Raw genomic sequence first — 19525 nt, forward strand, 5'->3', positions numbered from 1 at the left:
AAAACTAGACTATAACGTCTAGCATATATTTTTTATTTTGTTTACAACTTTGTAGCCTTATACACTTTGGAAAATTTTTTGAGAAATATACAGAATGACACTAAACCTAATATTATAATGTGTAAAATACTCGTTGTGAAATTATTTTCAATTTACAAAATTTATATAATTGCAATAAAAAAGAATAGGAAGAGTTGCAAAAACGAAAGAAAAATTTGTATTACTATGAAAACATGCATATTAAAGTATATAAAAATATAATAAACTGATTTTAATATTGTCATGATTTTAAGAAATATCAAGAAATTATATTATAGTACTACAAATTGTATTGATACTCTACAGTTGTAAATTTGCCAAAACGGTTTAAGCTTGCTGCAATATATATTGTGTGTATATGAAATTTGTTCTTATACAGAAATTTTATTTCTCCTTTTGCTCAGTAGACTCTTAACCATGTAACTTTGCTATAATGTGAATCAGCACGTTAACTCTTAACTATCAGTGCTTTTATATATCATTAACTCTGTAGTATATAATTGAATTATAGAAGAACTCTATTTGAATAGGTGAACATTAAGTGAACACTTTTAATAGACTAGTAGCAAATGCATTCAAAGGTATTAGAATACTGATGATTGATGATTCTAATAACTGATTTTTAATAATATAACACAAAATATCAAAAGTCGAAGACATAGATTGGTATTAGATTTTTTATTTTTATTTTATGATTTTGTTCTTTTTGTGCTTAATTAAAAATTCATTTTGATTTACTTGTATAATCTATAAATCAATTTTTTTTTATATTTTTGGTCTTTATAAAAAAGAAATTTTGTGCAATATAATTAAATTACTATAATATTTTGATATTAAATTTATTGTATGTAAAAGTTCATCATATATTATTAAAATATAAAATATAATAACTAAAAAACAATCATAAAATAGATTTGAAATCACGAAAATATAAAAAATATGTATTTATAAATGCTGTCATAATAAAATTGAAACATATCAAAAAAAGATGAATATTATATAAATGGCAAGATAGAAATTATGACTTCATGTGATATAAATCTACAAATTAGGTAAATAAAGTCTCAATATATTATCTCTACTGTAAATACGTTAAAATCAAATATATTAATCTTCTTAATTATAAAATCTCTTTTATATTAAGATAATCTTTTTATAAAATAATTACAAAATAATCTTTCTGTTCATTAAAGTAGTTATTAGAGTTTTGGAGTGACGTACGTGCTACGTCAATATTATAGTTTTTTGCACAGCATTTTGGTAATATTTCCTATTAGAAATATTTAAATTCTTGATTTTATGGTTCACATCAATATATGATCCTAGCAATTTAACACGTTTGCTAGGTTGTCATAGGTTTCTGGTCTTCATTCCGTAGCTTAAATACTGCGAATATGTCTGGGTCTACGCACCAGTAAACAACAAGAAGTTAAACCAGAACTAACCTTTGCTAATTCAGACATACGTAAGGATCTGGTTGGAAACTCAATTTTTTCTGCAAAAACTTTACTTGATTGTGGAATCTCATCTTCTGATCTATGAATTAGAGTTCCATTAACATAAAGTACATTCGCTGCAGCATCTTCAGGCACAGTTAATGTTTGGTAACTATAAGTTGCTTCTCTTTCAATTCTCTGCATTATAAACAATATATTATATAAAAGATGAGCAAATTGAAAAGATATAAACAAATGTAAAAAGTAATGATATTTGAATTACAAATAAATACCTTCAAGACTTCTTGAGATTCTTTTCCAGCACCTACACAAATAATATCAGGGCCAGCCATTGTAACTAAACCTTTAAGACGCTTGGATTCAGCAACCTATAAACAATAATTAAATAAAAATATAAATATCTTCAATCTCAAACAATACATGAATTGTAATCATGAATGCAATAATGATAAAATTATTAACCTTTTCTTTATATTCATGATATTTATATTATTTCAGATATAACTTAGGTTAGAACAAAATAGATACATATTTAGATAATTTAAGCATCATTTTCATCAGCTAGCTTTTATAATAAACACAATGCATAAAATAGGAAGTGAAAAATGAATACATATATATAAGTCCTCTATAGCATTGCATAAGAAAAATAACCAAGTAAAATTAATGGAATTACTATTTTTGATTTATGAGTTTAATATGCATAATAAGAGTAGCAAATAATGTATCTTCAATCAATTATTAAAATTTTATAATTATAGAAATTAAAATATACTTTTTAACAAAAATATTTTTGTATATTCTACATACATTTTTTTTATATGCACTTGTTATAAAATTGATTGAAGTTGCACTGAATGAAGTTCTGCAATATGACAAATTTATGCAAAAAGATACAAACATTAATCACATGCAAGAGTGAAATATGATCTTGTGTATCAGTGTATGTATGTGTTTCATGTGCACAATTGCACCAAGCCATAACTTACATACTATGTATATAAAACTCCATCTCTGAAAGCATTCTGTTTAAAATCTGTAATGGGTAATTGTAAAAAGTATATTCACAAACAAATTTGTTGGAACCGTGCAAAATTGTGTTTCTAAATCGTGAAATCTTTTTTCAATATAATATGCAAAAGAGAGTCAGTCTAATACACCCAAACCTGAATTGGGGCTGAGGTAAGACTCTCCACTATCACCTCTTCACCACCATCACCCACCTTAAATGAATACCAGAATGGTAAGTTGTTTGATCTTAACCTTTTGTTGTGATCAAACATATTTTATAACCTATATGTGTAAGTGTGTGTGGGCTCGCACGCATTTATGTTATGTATTATATAAGTAGTATGCTTTAAACGAGTTTTCTTAATATAAGTAGTAATATTTTTTAGTTTAATATTTACTAAGAAAACTATTTGGTAATTCATATGCAACTAATAATATAGACTATAATTATTAATTTAATATATGCTACTATAAAATCCAAAATACAATTACCCATATCATATATTATTACATGACTTCATTAAACTAACTTTCAAGATATAATAATAAAGACTACATTATATAGATACTAATAATACAAAAAAGTATATTTCTAAAACAATCACAATACACATATATGTTTTAATTTCTTTATAACACATGATACTCATTGATGACACAGATTATATAATGAAATAAAAATGTTGAAAAATATCAAATAAAGTCCTATTATGCAAACAACATCAATTTCTTCTTACTTCAAGAAATATTTAACAGAATAATTCATGCATTATTTTACACTTTTAGAGTAAATATAGATTTATATAAAATAGAGGACTGAAATGTTAGTGTAATATATATTAAAAAGCAGATGACTATATAAATTATATTAAATATTAGTAACATGACTTTTAATAATTAACCAACCTTAATAGGTACACATGGATATTCTGGGAATGCTGCTGCAACTGCTCTTGCACCTGCTTCATTAGTATAATGAGACAATCCAACAAAAAATTCACGACCTATAATAATCAGTTACTTCTGTTTAGTAATTTGGTTGTAAGTTCATTAACTTAATATTAAAAACAAAACTTACCAGTAAATAAAACATCTCCTCCATCTAGACGAGCATTTTTGTCAGCTATTTCTATAAGTGGAATTTCCAATTCCTTCTTTAAAACAGCTCTAATTGTCTCAATCTGGAATTAGATCATCATCATTTTAGTTATTCACACACTGGAAACATCACAGAATAATAATATTAATACATGTAACAATGTAATGAAGTTATATTCTTTTTATACGAATATGCACAAAATAATTGTTCAATTCATATTTTTAATTTAATATTATAATTTGATATACAATATAGTATATTCATATATACTTAAAATGATATTTAATGATTTAGCTTTTCTCTTAAATAATATAATAGCATAATAGACTGAAATTTCCTTATTTATATAGAATAACAATAATATAATTAGAAACTATTTATTAATTACTATACGATTTTATAAATATACCTCTTTTAGGCGCGATGGTTCATTGGGCCGTGCTATAAGTGCAATACCATTGCACACAACTGCGATATCTTCGACAAAAACACAGAGTGGTGAATTTTCATCCGGTGGCATTTCAACAACGTCGATGTCAAGTTCTCGTAGAAGCTGAGCAAGTGCCAAATGTTGAGTTCTAGCTTCGTCTAATGTGACCTCGCCTCTTGTACGAAGCGAAAGAGGAATTCTACATAGAACTGCATGAGTATAACGATGGAGAGGCATGGTGCTTCGATAGAAAGGCTTCCGTCTCAAAGTTTATCTGAACTTTGTCACTTCTCGTTTATGTAAATTATAATACAATGATCACAGAGCTAGTTCTACGTTTCTACTAACTTCATTGGAACGCCGATTGCAACAAATGTAGACTTTGACGTTTATGTAAAAACAACAGCAAGACAGTATTCTAAACATTTACATTTGTAATGTCACCAGATCGTAGCGTAATTTTGAATTTTTTAAATGTTAGATTAAAACTTTCGTTTTTTATTACGGAAAATTAGTTAAAAATATTAAAACCTTACAATAATACACTAAATATTTAATAAATGATGATGTAATATAAATAGTATTTCAATTGTCATATTCTTATGTTGTATCCGGAAAATAATAGATTGGCAGTGCTGAGTAGGAGTGAATTGAAACATGCAAAGATACTGTGATTTGTCAAACATTTAAACATAATTTGGAGGTGCTATAATATAAGGATGAAGTAAAAAAATTTGATCTACGATGATATTACAAAATATGTGATAATTATGCGTTTTAAGTTTGTAAGAACGTTATTAGTGCTTGCACTACTAGCTAATATCATTGTGTGGCACAGAATATGGAGGTTATTTTCAACGCAAAACACTTTGCGGTTGTTGACACCAACTGCCGTAACACCTGATCCTCCGCAAAAACTTCATCGGCGATTAGCTCGATTAGTAACTGTGGTTATACGACAATTTGAAACCTTTGAAAATGATGTAACTTCCACTGTAGAGTCTGTGTTAAGTCTTTTTCCTACTATACCAATTTTAATAGTAAGCAATGAATTACCATATCCTCCACTGGAATTGGACTTTGCCAATGAAAGCATGCAAAATGTTAAACTAATAAACTTGCAACCGGAATTTAATAGATCTTACGATGAAAGAAATCCACTATTTTATATACGTACAAAGTACGTTTTATTTTTACCTGATGGTAGTAGGCTTCCTACCAAGCAAATCATGGAAGTAAGAAATACGTTATATGTAACATTATTACTTTATTGTAAGGCAATAATTTGCTTTTTTTTTAATTGTCTTATATCAAATATTTTTCAGGAGACTATATCACAAACTACAAAATTAGGTGCTGTAGGTATACCAGTAGGAAGTATAACTTTAAATTGTGTCAATATAGATTTAAAAGTAAAAGAATGGAGTCTGAAGTTCTCATACACAACGGGCACTGAATGTGATGGAATAAATGGAAAACATGCTACGATGCTTGAGACAAAATTATTACGAAAATTAACTGATCCTTTCTTATTACCTTTTATGGATGCATTATATATTCAAACAACTGCATTAGGTGTAAAGGTTTGTACTTTATATTTAATTTTAACGAAGAAAAGATTTTTATTAATTTTATATATTTGAAGGTTTTACTTATTATTTCTTTGTTTAAGTTTATGATTCAAATACTATGATCCACGATGTTTAATGTATAAAAATATATTAATAATAAGCAAAATTTATTCAAGTAAATAATTTATTACATGTTGCCAGATTCATATCTTGTCAGATTATCATTTCAACGAAGGAAAATCATCGTATAAAGGTACGCAATTCTTATGGAAGGTACAACAGTTACATCAAGATCATGAACGATCTATGTTTGAAAAATTGGGAATTAAGAAGGTTACAAGAGCTTCCAATTCTATAGAATGGTATGGCTGTTCTAGAGAAAGTAGTAGATGTTTTGGACCAGTCATAAATGGTATTCCATCTTATCTTTATCAAAATCGGTTTACTCCACCTTGCTGCATCTCAGGATTGAGAAAAGTTGCTCATCATGTGTTTGATAAATTAGAAGAAGTTGGTATCAGATATTGGTTAGAAAGTGGATCTTTACTTGGTGCTATGAGAAATGGTGATATTTTACCATGGGATCATGAAGTACAAATAGGAGTAAATCGTGATGATCTTGAGAGATCATCATGGTTAATTCAAGCCATGGATAAACCTGTTGTTGACAATCATGGTTTTGTCTGGAAAAAGGCAACAGAAGGTGAATTTTTTAAAGTACAGTATTCAAAGGTAAACCATTTAACTGTAAACATACTTCCATTTTATGCAAAAAATGGGTCTATGCTTAGAGATGCGTGGTTTTTAAACAATAAAGATTTTCCAGAGCAATTTCTTCATCCAATGTCAAGTATTGAATTTGCTGGCAGACAAGTGCCATGCCCAAATAATATTAGGGATTTTTTAGAATTAAAATATTTCAGGGGTGTGATAGAAAATCCAGAACTCCCTGGTAAAATTTCTTTTCAAGAGTTTCTTCATTAAAAGTTAATCTTGTAGTAAGTCATATATGAAATTGGGAAAGAAATTTTTCCAAAATACATAATTTAAATTATCTAATCTATAATTATCTCATCTACAAATATATTTAGGCTTTACAATCTTTTTCCATAATTTTAATCATCCGAATTAGTATATCTTATGAAAAAATTGTATTGGGAATACATTATAGCATTTTCGAATGAGAAATATTATTTTCCGATATTTTATAAGGTTACGCGATTGTATGCTAGAATAAGAATTATTACTAATTTGGCTAGAAATTTAGTATGAGAACAAAGGGAAGGTTCTATAAAATGTCCTTAAAAATGTAGATGTTATATATTTTCTAACATTTATAATAAATATATAGGTACTTAAATTTTAATTGTATTTAAATAATTGCGTATTGGAGATAAAAAGTTTTCTTTTTTTGTTTCATTAATAATGAATTGTCATGATATCAAGTTCCTAAGAAAGATTCAAATTGTTTTGAATGTAATATAGTAATGAAACTTGTTGGTTAGATAATTACAAAATATGTTTTTTTTTTTTGTAAAAGGAATATAGTTTATAAGTTGATATTATGATTTTAATTTCTTACATATGCATTGTCAGTATTAATTATAGTATTAAATGTTTCATTCCGATTTCGTTTTATACAACAAATAGATGTGCCAAAGATATAAAAATTATTTATTTTAATGAATAATATACTTTTTATATTTCTAATATGTATTTATAATCAATATTTTTGTATGTTATTTAGTATTTTTATATATTATTTTAAAATTATTTCTATTTAATATTATATGATCTTAAGTTGTTTTATATAAATGATAATATTTTTTCAAAAACATCATTTTTCTTTCGAAAAAATAATTTGTTTAATAACATTTAATTTGATATAACAACTTATATACAAATATTTCTTTGATATTAAAAAGGTAATTAAAGATAACAGACACTGTGATAGCCAGTGCTTAATACATTTGAAATATCAGAAAATAAGATTTGTGTAATAATAATGCTTGTATTAAGTTTACAGGAAATTGTGCATACTGTTGAATTAAAACTTACTGAATTAAAACATTTTTTAAAACCATTAATCAAATTTTTCTTTATAAGGATATTACAATTTCACTTGGACCACGTTTTCTTATAATATTAGCTATTATTAAATACGTAACTCGATATTTACATTGATATTTTCTTAATTATTATCCTCTTTTAATACATATTAAATTTCATATACAAATTTAGGCAACAACAAATATTATTATATGTATACAGTTAATGTAAACTATTTCTGAAATCACTAACTTATTCTTTAAAACTATTTAAAGATAAAAATATTTAAAGACTTATTATGAAACTGTGTGGTACTGTTATATATGGAATTGCAAAAACTTTAATAATTCTGTTTACAAAGGAATGTATTAAAGTAGTTTCATAATCGTTAATAATTGCTTCTAGTCTAGAAGAGATGTTATAGTAATTATATAGATAAGTTTAAATTTGTAAATCATTCTAAATTTAGTGCCAATTTCTTCATATAAAGACATAGATATTAATATGTATTTTCTGTTATAGCAAATGTTAATAAAGTGTTGATGTTTACAAAAAATTAGAGAATATTATAATTTTTTATTATAGTATTATACAATAGTGATGATTATCATTATTACCTGCAATATATAATTTTCATATCTAAACAGATTTTATTTTAAAAAAGCACATGCAAATATATTTGTGATTAAAAGTATGGCTTAAATTTCTACCCTTATATCTTTTGGTGGTGGTAAAATAGCTGGTTCACGTACAAAACTTAATAATCTTTCTAATTTCATAATTTCTAATTCTCTATGTGTCAAATGAAGTTGCCTCTTAGTAGGTTTTACTTTTAATCTAAGGTTTGGTGACAATTTCAATGTATTTATGGTACCTCTGTTGACGAGACATGAAAATGGAATTGTATTATAATATTATTCATTAAACATACAATTATATTATTGAATAAAACTATAAAATAATTACATACTTATCATCGCCCACTATAATGAATGGTAATTTATTGTTAAATGCAAGTCTAGTTAGTTTATATTTTTTTCTGCTAACAACTGGTTGACTACATATAGGTCGATATTTATTTACATTCAAATCAAATACTGTAACTTTCCCATCATTTGAAACACAAGCTAATACTGTTGAACTATATGGTGCCCATTGAACATCTCCAATGGGAACACCAAGATCAAACATAAATAAGGGTTCCCTAAAATAGTACATACTTAACAAATAAGAAAAAATTAAGAATTTAAGAGAACTATGAATGCAATTGAAACTTACATCCTATCATCTTCCCATATTTTTATTCTCCAATCACCAGAACAACTTGCAAATATGCTGGAATTGAATTTATTAAATACTATCCGGTAGACTGGCATATTGTGTGCTTCATTATAAGTTCTCATATAAACACTACTATATGCTGTATTGCACTTATAAATTGTTCCTTCTTCTGTTCCTACCAAGAATACATTTTGATCTGCAGGGTGAAATGCTAGACATGTTCCACAACCTAGTAAATTTTATTAATATTTATTGGAGCTTGTTAATCTTAGAAGTTATATTAATGATATAAAATATTCTCACCCTTAAGTGTAATTATAGTACCATCTGGCCCAGGTATTGGTGGTCTGTCCAGAAAAAGGGTCATCACAGTTGTCAAACCAAGATTATTTTCACTTAATATCCAGTAGTTTACTTTTCCATCAATGCTAACACTGTAGAATGCTAAATTACCTTCTTCCGTGTCTGGTGCCCAATGTACCTTGAACATTATATATCATAAATATTGTATTAATGATAAATACATTTTGAAATAATTAACACAGTGATCTTGTTAGGCATTTTAGATATTTTTATTTGTAATCAACAAACCTCCCACACAATACCTCCATGTTTTTGAACAACATCATTGCTTCTGTATTGAGGGGCTGTAGGTGGCAACATAATATTATAAACAGCAACAGCACCATCCATAGTACCTTTACCATAAAAAAAAAAAAAAAAAACAGTATTATAGTAATGATATTATAATAAAAATGTACTATATAATATTTGTTTTTATTACCAATAACTAAAAGATGTGGATGTTGTTCACTGAAGTCTAAACACATTACAGGAGATTCTGTTGGACAGATCCACTCTGGATATGATGGATTTTTTAAACTAAATAAACATACTGTTCCATCTATTATCGAATTACTAAATGACACTGAAATATTTTGTATATAAGCATTTGTATATAACCGAATTTTTATATTTTTTACTAACTTGTTCCATATGAAACTGCAAATAAATCATAATATCTACTATTGAAGCATAAATCTGTAACATCATGTTTCTTGGTTTTTTCATAATGAAATTTCCATAAAGGTAATAATGAACCTTCTCCAACTTTAAATTCATCACTTGGATCATCCCAATATCTGTAGTCTAATAATATTTATATTAAATATTCCTCTAAATAAAGTATACATTTTTTTGGGAGTCACTGAATTAAAATATTAACCTTGCGCTATTTCATCAAAAATATTTTGATTTACCATTCGTTCCAACGTTTTTGCAGCTTGTAACATTCTACATGTTAATTCTGTGGATTCAGTTTGAGCTTTTTTCTTTATATCCTCCTTCTTCAGTTGTAGAAATGGAATTCTTCTTTCTCTTTCTTTTTCACGTTGTTGTTGAGCAAAATCTTCCTAAGATATATATTCATTCATATTTCTAATTCATATAATTCTGAATGATTTAATTTAAAATAAAATACATACCTGATACTCATCAAAGATTGTCCATTGAAAAACATGGGTATTAAATGTCTCTGTTGGAGGTGGTATTGTTTGGGTACTCATTTCCTATAAATTAATATAAAAGTGATTGAATAGATCTTAGTCTATAAAATCTGTTCTACACTTACTCGCAAAGGATTGGTATAAGTTAAAGCAGCTCTTTCACAAAAGTTAAATTGATTTGGTATTTTTTTTGGTTTTACTCTTTCTTCTTCATGATCATCTTCATGGTCAGGTTCAGGTTCATGTTCTTCATAATTTTTAATATTTTTTCAAAATTTTGAATTTTGAACACAGAAATTTTGAAATTATTTTTCACTTTTATCAAAAATAAATATTTGAAGAGATTTTTGTAACTTTCTCTATTATTATAATTAATCATCTTACCTTCTTGCTCTTCAACATCTGCTCCTTCTTCTTCATCTTCTTCCTCTTCTTCTCTTTCTTCCTCATCATCATGTAATATGGCTTCTTCAAAAGGAGTATCCACTACAATGATATATTTAAATGTTACCTAATAAAATATTAAATTAATTGTAAACTTCTTATATTTGTATTTATGGAATTTTACCAATAAGTCCTCCTGCCAATTGTATTCTAGCTTCTTCAGAATCTTTATGCAATAGCGATCCAGGAACACTTAGAACAGTTATTAAATGTGGTGGAGGAGGTAATAATATGAAACTTTTTAATTTCCATGACCACTCAACTAAAGAATCTGGAACTCTTGTGTTATGTATAGTCAGAACTCTTGCAATCTCTTCTTGTAATTCCTAAAGTTTTATTTTTTGAATTAGTTACAAACTTTCTTAAAAACTTGTAATTGGAATGTATGTTTCAATAACGAAAAGGTACACATACTGCATCTGATAATACTAGTTGATCTTCTGGTTTTAAGAACACTCTTCCTCGTAACCAATCCATATCACCACCACCTAGATCCACACGGCTCTTCAAGAAGCTTATATGCTAAACATAAGTAAGAAAATGGTTATTAATTCTTTATTAAATAAGTCCAAAATTGTATTAAATTAAATAAAATGTGTGAAATACTAACTCTTGCTGGTTCTTTTGATACTTCTGCCACTTTAGAAAGTGTTCTCTTTACTAGTGATGGACGCATGATTCTTGGATTAGAACTTACTTAGTATCCAACTACATATAGAAATATTGCAAATTAGTGTTTATGTTTATTATTATATAAAAGTTATTATTTTCTCTCTCTATATATATTTTTATTTTTAATTTTTTAATTTCTCGTTTTCTTTCTAACAATAATGTAATTTTAATATTATACTATGGAATAATATTTATTCAAACTCTTACAATTTAAAATAATAATATTAAAATTTTTCAGTTTATAAAAAGATATGGAATTTCGTTTGTATATTTGTATTAACTAAATTAGCTTTTGTACTAGATGAATAGAAAACTGTTCTACTATAGTAAACAGATATTAAAAAACTAAATAAAAACTAAACTGAAGTTCTTTATATCTCTTATTCTTCCCAATAAATACATAGAAATAAGTTCTGGTTTCCTAGGAAACTTGTTATGCTATCATAACATTTAAATATTATCTGTTTTAAGTTAATAATTCTGTCATACAATATAATAATTTACTTAAGTTATGCCAGGATAATGTAAACAAATTTTAAAGCTCTGAAAATTTAAATATTTGGTGGTTTATATATTAAAAATTTAAAATTATATTATAGTGTTGAATATATGCATAAATAAAGGAATATACTGTGCTCAAATATATTTAATTGTAAATTTATATACATTTAGATAGAGGTAGAGTATATATTTAAACATATAAGATTATCTTTTAAATAAGGGCAATATTTTTAACATATTGTGTGTGGTTATATAGAGAAAGAAAATCAATAATGGAGCATACCATGATAATGTAAGCATGCTTCCTACTAGATAAGTCAGAATAGCTTGCAAATACTTGTGAGTAACAATTTTCAGATTATCTTTCATTAAGCATGGTTTTACATAGAATGTGCATTACATGTAAATTGTGTTATATTTCAGAATAAATTATTATTTTTTAAGTACTTGTTCAAAGTACTTGTATGTAAAAGATGACAGTATGTGAATTAAAGGTGGAATGTGTGCATTGTTATTGAATATTTAAGTGATAAGAGGTATTATTTTATTAGTTACTTTAAAAAATGTTGCTTTATACATGTGGTTATGTGTATGAAAATTTTGTGTAATTGGAAATTTAAAAATGTCATCTTCATTTCAGATGAATTGAGAGATTTAATCTTTAGTTTATAATACATTTTTCTTTTGTAATGGAAGATAGTGGAATTGACAGCGATCCAAAAACCACTAGTCATACAGAAGATGAAAGACTTTTCTTGGTAAATATATGTAGTTCTTTATATTAATATTATCCATTTTATAAATTAAAATTAAAATAAGTAAATACAGATAATAATGAAAGAGACACGTTGCTTTATTTCTATTTATTTTAGGGAAGTGATAGCAGTTGTAGCAGCAATCAGACACAGACATCACAGCATAACTCTACTACCAAACAATTGCAAAGAAAGCTTGGTATTGAATTGTTAATTGTTTTATAATTTACAAATATCAAAATATTTACAATTTCCTTTATATGTTATCTATTTTGGGCAGAAGCACGAATTGAACAAGCTAAACGTATTCAGCGTAATTCAGATTATGTGAAGTTGCCAAAATATGATAAGGGATGTGGAAGTAGTAGTAGTGCTGCTGGTCTAATTTCTATTCAAAGACTTCCTGTACCAAATAAGAATAAAGAACATCTTCCTCTTGTTGAATATTGGCATAGCGATAGTGAAAGGTAGTTAGTAATATATATATTATATATGTAATAATTCTTAGTATAGTAAATATAGTATAGTTATGTATCTTTATATATTTTTAGTGAAGGAGAAATGACTCTTTTTCCAACAACTAAATCGAAAGATTCCTCCAAGCATAAGCAAGATCTAACTGATACATTTAGCATTGAAGAAATGAGTGAAGAAAGTGAAGATTCTTTAAATTTAGGACCTGCACAACCATCTCCGGAGCTCAAATTTATGAAATCTTATAGATGTACCGGTGATTGCTTTCATTGTCAGTGCCACATATTATAATTCATTGTTATGTACATATATCTTGAATATGTTACAGATTAATTATTTTTTATGCATTATTAAATATTAATTTAATCTCTCAAAGTTTTATGTAATTATGTAATATGAAAGATTTTATATATATCGAATGAAAATTAAATATATCAAATATTTATAAGTTAGATCTATTAAAATGTATAATTGTCTCAATATCTTCCATAAAATGATAAATATTAAGAATAATGAATGAAAGTTGTATTTTACATTTAATTATAATGATGTTTGATGATTAAATGATGTTCAAAAAATCAAATTAATTGCTCTAGTGATTGTATTATGCGAGCAAAACGATACGCGTCTTATTCGTGACTGAAGCAATTATTGCTAAGAAAATTATTCAAATAGTGTTTCTCAATTGTGCATCGGCAGACCTCGTAACGTCTATTTTGTACGAAGTTGCAGTAGGTAATATCCGCCGCTGTCACTTCAGGATATTACTTAAGCCTTAAGACATTGCTATAATGGTGCCGTGCGAAAATTTCAAATTGGTAAAATGACGGTAGCGTGTCGTGGCGGGATTTTATGACTGTGTAAATAAAATTTTGCAGCTAATGAAATTAAAAGATCATATAAATATATGTTTATTTTTTCTAGTTATTTATATTAATAATAAATTACCTTTGTACTTTTATTTGGTATTTTTTTTTTTGTAACATCATTGCAAAGAAATATAATACCGTATAGGATCGCCCAAATAGACGTTTCTGAAATAAAGTCGTATGGAAATCTTGTCTTGTACCGGAGAAGAAATTTCTTCTCTGCTTGTACCAAACGTATACACAGATAACCTGAGGAAATGCGGTCCCCTTCGTAATGCGCGGTTTATTCTGTAATCTAGATCGTCCTCGGGGAAAAAGACTGCGTACTCCATTTCTTGTTTTCTGCAAGCAAACAGTTCCACTATATTTTATACCGTTATAGAGGTTTCCTTTCTGTATTCCCACTCGTTATATCTTACCTGTCCGATCTGGTGTACATTGTGCGTGCCTAGAAAAATTCTTTTAAAAAGTTCCTCGAGCTATGTGTGTGATACAGAAGTCTATTGCACATTGTTCACGAATTCTTTGTCAAAGATATTATTTCCTAGATATACGTATGTGCCTGTATTAACATTTTTTCCAAAAGAAATTTACTAACATTTTACTTTGATACATTACTGTAGCTTTCTATTAATTTGAATACTTAATAATAATTAATTCAATATTTGTTCGTCCAATAATTGTATTACCTGTTTTTCACGTTTGATGTGCCTTTAATCTTTACACATTACACACTTATATAAATGTAGTTTCAATATGCATACAATGAGCTGAGATACGTAAGAACCAGAGGATTAGCATAAGAAAGGGTGATTCTTAAGTTTTAATAAATATGCATCAATAGAAGAAGGCAGAAATTTCATTTGACAGTTACGTATCTTTTGTTTAAGCAAATATTTATTTTATATTTTAAAGCTGTACGTTTAAAATAAATGTAGCGTTGGACTAAGTAAAATATGTGTCTCCTTCTTTTCCAAAAATATTTTAATGTCTGTAAAGAAAAAGACAATTGTTAAATCGGTAGAAGTATTTTAGACAAAATTTTGTACGAAAAGATAAAGTTGTATTAATACAAAACATAGAGCCACGATAGTTACGCAGCTTTGATGTTGTAAGTATTAACACTCATAGCAATGAGATGAGTATTGCGGTTATTCGTAGCAGCATCTTAGCACGATGTAAGTAAGTACGTACTTCCCATGAGTTCATTGCTCGCGAAACCCGGCAGCTGTAAATGTGTCTGTGTAGAGTTAATTGTTTTTCTTGCCATGTTCTCTTCTCTCTAGTCCTTCGAAGAGAATTCCTTTCAAATTGATTTGACATATCTATACAATCCTCAAATTCAGTTTCCGAATTACTACTCGATGCAATTGTTCCAAATAAATCATTAAAGTTTGAATTGTTGTTTAAACGTAGATAGGATTCTGTAACCCAGAACGAGTTCCATTGGGGTGTTCCTTGTCCCAAGACGAATATAGATAGATTTGTGAGATTTAAAATAAGTTAAGCTCGTTCGGTGCAAAACTAGTGCTATTGAACTTTTTCGACGTAGTGATTGATGACTTGTCTAAGCGTAGTATCTTCTTATTTTTTTCGTTAAGTTTTGTAGTAAGCATAGTTTATTCCAGTGAGGATATAGAGTTGTTGCTCGACCCAAGACTGGTCCTGGCGATGTCTTTGGATTTTGACTTGTTATTCTCGGTTTCTGCTTATATTCTTTAGCCTTTCAGGTATATATGAATTATGGACATTTTTATGTAAATATATGATTGCACTTTACCATGCTTAAACGTACTATATAGATTTTGCGCGTATAATGTTGTTAATTTTTATTTCCCATACAAACGTAGCAAACAAATCGATGTAGTTACGAAGTTTTTTTTTTTTGGAAGCACATTCTACGTACGTTACACCCTCCTTGTATAATAAGAATATCAGCAATTGGACCGCTAATTAATGGCTTATACGTATTAAATTTATTCTTCTCTCTGATATTCCGACCCGTTCAATTTTTAATGAAGCCCACCGCCGTGGATCTTACAGAGGGGAATTAACAACCTGTTGTGCAGAAGATGGTGTTTGGCTACATGATATTTTTGCATACAGAGTGAAACATTTATCTTCCGATACTAGCTATGCATTGTTACAATTTCAAAGAACTTCTTTCACTTGTTGGATACTTTGGCTATTTTAAAAGTGATATTTTTTAAGTTCACAATGACAGACATTATATTTATTTAAATTATTTTTTGTTTCGCATAAGTCATAAGCATTGCACATATTGATAAAAGGGAGGTAATTAACGATTTTATTAAAAAGGCACTCTGTATATGTTGCGTAGACTAGGCGTTTGTAATGCTCGTAGCCGCAAACTGATGTATGATTCGTGATACATTGCATATGAATATTTAAATACACCTGGTCTCTCGTATTGCTCTCGTATGTATAATATTATATGAGAGAGATGTATTCACGGGATGCATCGTCAACACCATCGGTACGGTCATAAATTATACGAGAGTTATGGCGTATTTTGTAACCAATTTGAAGTAATAAATATCATCTCCTTTGAGAACGTGACAACCTGTAATGTGAGCGCCGCTAATGTCTTTTCATTTATTCGTACGTAACATGTGAAAATGAGAAAGAAATTGCAACCAAAGATAAACGTCGATATCGAGATTAATCTACAAATTAATTGAAAATCATTTAACTGGCATCATTTTAACATCTGCCAAAATCAGATTATCAACTTTATTTTTGCTCTGATTATATTCATTAATTTCGAGATATTTGTAAAGCTACAGAATGGTATGGAGTTTACTTAAATAAGTGGTTGAGTCTAATGAATGAAAATTGTTCATTATAGCGTTTAAATTTAGATTTTACAGTCTTATTTCTAACACGGCAGCTATATTCTTTTACGTAATAAATGAACTAATCTAATGCGGTGCATTGCGGTATAGTAATCGACAGAGGTGTCGATTTCCCGGGCCACTAGAGACTAAACTTTACCTTCGTATCTAACACCAAACCAGTAGAACCGGATTTCGTGAGAATATGTCCCCCAAGGCTTGAAAAAGGGTGACTAAAATGAAGAAGCATAGAAGAACTTCGTTGGTACGTAGTGCAGTGTTTAGACATTATATTGAAATTACGCATTAACCGTGACTTTCCTCTTGAACACCTTCTGAAAGTTATTCCAAACCTTAAGTGTGATACATCTTGTACACAGAATAACATTAAATAATTATTAACCATAAATAACAGATGTTAATGCAATAGCTTGGCAGTTACGATCAGTTACGATCAGTTACAATCACACCGGAAGATATTTTAATGTTGTAGCGACTATTAGAAGAAGACAAAAGTCTGTCGTCTTCAGAGGCTGAACAATAAAGTATTGTGAATTCTTCATACGTGAGAAAGATGGTTGAATAGTAGTGGCTCATTAAAAGGAAGATACGTTTTACGATCTTCTATACTTTACGCTATTCTAAAACCACAGAAAGCTTCACTACCTGTGAAATCAGCTCGATCTTCATTTCCTCATTTTGTTCTACATATTTTCTAAACTCTACGCTATTGAGTAAACAATCATTATGTCAAATCTCATTCCCATTATCCTACGATCATGCTAAAATTAGACAGCACGTTTATCAAGGATAATATGCAGGTGGCAAATCGTGTATTTTTTTCATCTTAATTCTTCCATTCGAATCTCATGGTATGCACATTACTCGATTTGGTTGCCTCTGTGCGCTCAGAGATTACGTATCGCGATCGACCTGCGATTGAAAGTGCATCGACCGTCCGTTTTCTTGTCAGGCTGAAAAACAACACGGATCGTTTGCCTTTCGTGGTGGACAGATAGAGCGAGATAAAGCGGAAAAAGGGAACGCGCGACAAAGACAAAGCCGGTGTTCTGCTCTGACCATTACTCTCGGGTCTCGTGTCGATAATTTTTAAGGTCGACGCGGTTCGCGATCCCTGCGGAATACCAGCGAGAAGTTGCACCGGCATTCTGCAACGGCGTCGAGGCGCCATGGTGCGCAAACATCCGTTGTGCAAAGGACATTGGCCGATCGATTGGGACTACGCCAATGAATCTGTCCCGTAACGGGGCTCGAACTACGGTCCGCTGCTCGGCGTACTCGAAACCCATCGCTTCCTGTACCAACAGCTTTTTTTCTCGAACGACCGGGCTTAATTAAATACCGGTAGACCGAGGCATCCGTGTCCTCTTCACGGAGAGGCCACGCTTACGTGACTGCGACGCGCGATTTTACCTTGCTAAGGCCGGGAATGAAGAGAGAGAATGAGAGAGAGAGAGAGAGAGAGAGAGAGAGAGAGAGAGAGAGAGAGAGAGAGAGAGAGAGAGAGGCGGTGAGAAATCGCCGCCGATAGGGAAATGTAGGTAACGAACGAATCGCGACTGCTTTCGTGCAGGAAACTGTTTAGAAGCAGCCGGCGAACGGTTCGCCGGTGTTGGGCAATGTTTGCACACCATGTTTCAAGTTTGGCAATCATAAAAGGGAAGATACACGTTTGGAGGTATTTGTGGAAGATTGAAAAAGCGATAGATGCAAAGATGATTTTAACCTCTAACTGGTAAGGCGAAGTTTATCGCATCTAGGCAACTTTTACTTTGGTAATGATAGTAATTTGGAAAACAGCTACTGTGAGATGTCGTGTGTAACGGCTACTTGTTAATCAGTATGATTCAATCAGTTTTTAAGTACAGTAATAAATATGATGTATATATAATATTATTGTACTTTTTCGTTAACTGTAAATTTCTAAGCATTTTTATAGAATTCTGTACATATATTACCGTCTACGTGAGAAAATGACTACCATACCAGTTATTGGTTAAAGTTGAATCACGAGTGCATGTTGAATAAGAAACCAGCAAGGGAATAAGACACGTGTTGATTTTTCGATTACGTGTAGCTTATAAAATTCGGTTTTCCTCGAATCGATTATGTTTTGGTTGGTTGCGGCCGATTCGTAGAAGCGTTCATTACACTGCGTGCATTTTTATGGAGGACCTGCAACGCATCGAAATCGATTTATCGAACGAGTGATATTTTGACGATACCTCGTTAGGCCATGAGAAATCGAGGCGTCGATAATAAAGTAATGAATATAATTCCCGCTTTGTATATACAGAAACCGTGTTGCATATAGCGATGGAAAAAAAGAGAAGAGTTAAGAACGACGCATAGCTACGCAGCCGGTTGATACTTACGCATACACGCTCGTAGTATAAAAGGACCTGTCTCCATGAATGAAGTCAAGTGGCCACGTGACACAGAAAGAACGACGTAAGGAACGTGCGCGTGAAAAGCGTGCCGGTGGTTTACGC

General features: G+C 29.4%; 4 protein-coding genes and 1 long non-coding RNA gene across 8 annotated transcripts; 2 read left to right on the forward strand and 3 right to left on the reverse strand.

Annotated features, from left to right (window-relative positions):
- Positions 1-12: 12 nt before the first annotated feature.
- On the reverse strand, positions 13-4273 carry LOC139986899 (N(G),N(G)-dimethylarginine dimethylaminohydrolase 1). 2 transcript variants are annotated; one of them, XM_072002628.1, is made up of 6 exons: positions 4016-4273; positions 3586-3688; positions 3414-3511; positions 2663-2719; positions 1769-1864; positions 13-1673 (listed from the first exon to the last, which is right to left on the reverse strand). In XM_072002628.1, exons 1-6 carry the CDS (start codon positions 4271-4273, stop codon positions 1419-1421), a joined length of 867 nt encoding a protein of 288 aa, XP_071858729.1. In that variant the 3' UTR covers positions 13-1418. The 2 variants fall into 2 exon arrangements, with proteins under 2 accessions (XP_071858729.1, XP_071858738.1); XM_072002637.1 differs by lacking the exon at positions 2663-2719.
- Positions 4274-4511: 238 nt separating this feature from the next.
- On the forward strand, positions 4512-8212 carry LOC139986886 (ribitol 5-phosphate transferase FKRP). Its single transcript, XM_072002603.1, has 3 exons — positions 4512-5271; positions 5362-5619; positions 5809-8212. The coding sequence occupies exons 1-3, from the start codon at positions 4807-4809 to the stop codon at positions 6589-6591; spliced, it is 1506 nt and encodes a 501-aa protein (XP_071858704.1). The 5' UTR covers positions 4512-4806; the 3' UTR covers positions 6592-8212.
- A 5-nt stretch (positions 8213-8217) lies between these two features.
- Positions 8218-12318, reverse strand: LOC139986883 (dynein intermediate chain 2, ciliary). The gene is made up of 15 exons (XM_072002590.1): positions 12225-12318; positions 11497-11594; positions 11301-11408; positions 11011-11212; positions 10827-10928; positions 10568-10689; positions 10422-10505; positions 10163-10349; positions 9925-10086; positions 9722-9865; positions 9529-9635; positions 9241-9418; positions 8935-9166; positions 8627-8860; positions 8218-8532 (listed from the first exon to the last, which is right to left on the reverse strand). The coding sequence occupies exons 2-15, from the start codon at positions 11560-11562 to the stop codon at positions 8355-8357; spliced, it is 2106 nt and encodes a 701-aa protein (XP_071858691.1). The 5' UTR covers positions 11563-11594; positions 12225-12318; the 3' UTR covers positions 8218-8354.
- On the forward strand, positions 12080-13752 carry LOC139986931 (uncharacterized). Of its 2 annotated transcripts, none has more exons than XM_072002688.1 (5): positions 12080-12595; positions 12700-12817; positions 12932-13013; positions 13098-13281; positions 13366-13752. In XM_072002688.1, the coding sequence occupies exons 2-5, from the start codon at positions 12749-12751 to the stop codon at positions 13577-13579; spliced, it is 549 nt and encodes a 182-aa protein (XP_071858789.1). In that variant the 5' UTR covers positions 12080-12595; positions 12700-12748; the 3' UTR covers positions 13580-13752. The 2 variants fall into 2 exon arrangements, with proteins under 2 accessions (XP_071858789.1, XP_071858781.1); XM_072002680.1 differs by having other exon boundaries at positions 12102-12595; positions 13095-13281.
- Positions 13753-14210: 458 nt separating this feature from the next.
- On the reverse strand, positions 14211-19524 carry LOC139986948 (uncharacterized). 2 transcript variants are annotated; one of them, XR_011799761.1, is made up of 8 exons: positions 19409-19482; positions 17679-19208; positions 17416-17545; positions 17173-17347; positions 15352-16741; positions 14847-15148; positions 14577-14750; positions 14211-14499 (listed from the first exon to the last, which is right to left on the reverse strand). It is a non-coding gene; the product is annotated as an uncharacterized lncRNA (long non-coding RNA). The 2 variants fall into 2 exon arrangements; XR_011799760.1 differs by having other exon boundaries at positions 14223-14499; positions 17416-17986; positions 19409-19524.
- Between the last annotated feature and the right edge of the window lies 1 nt (position 19525).

The sequence above is a fragment of the Bombus fervidus genome, chromosome 1 (assembly GCF_041682495.2).
Source record: "Bombus fervidus isolate BK054 chromosome 1, iyBomFerv1, whole genome shotgun sequence".
Classification (NCBI taxonomy): domain Eukaryota; kingdom Metazoa; phylum Arthropoda; class Insecta; order Hymenoptera; family Apidae; genus Bombus; species Bombus fervidus.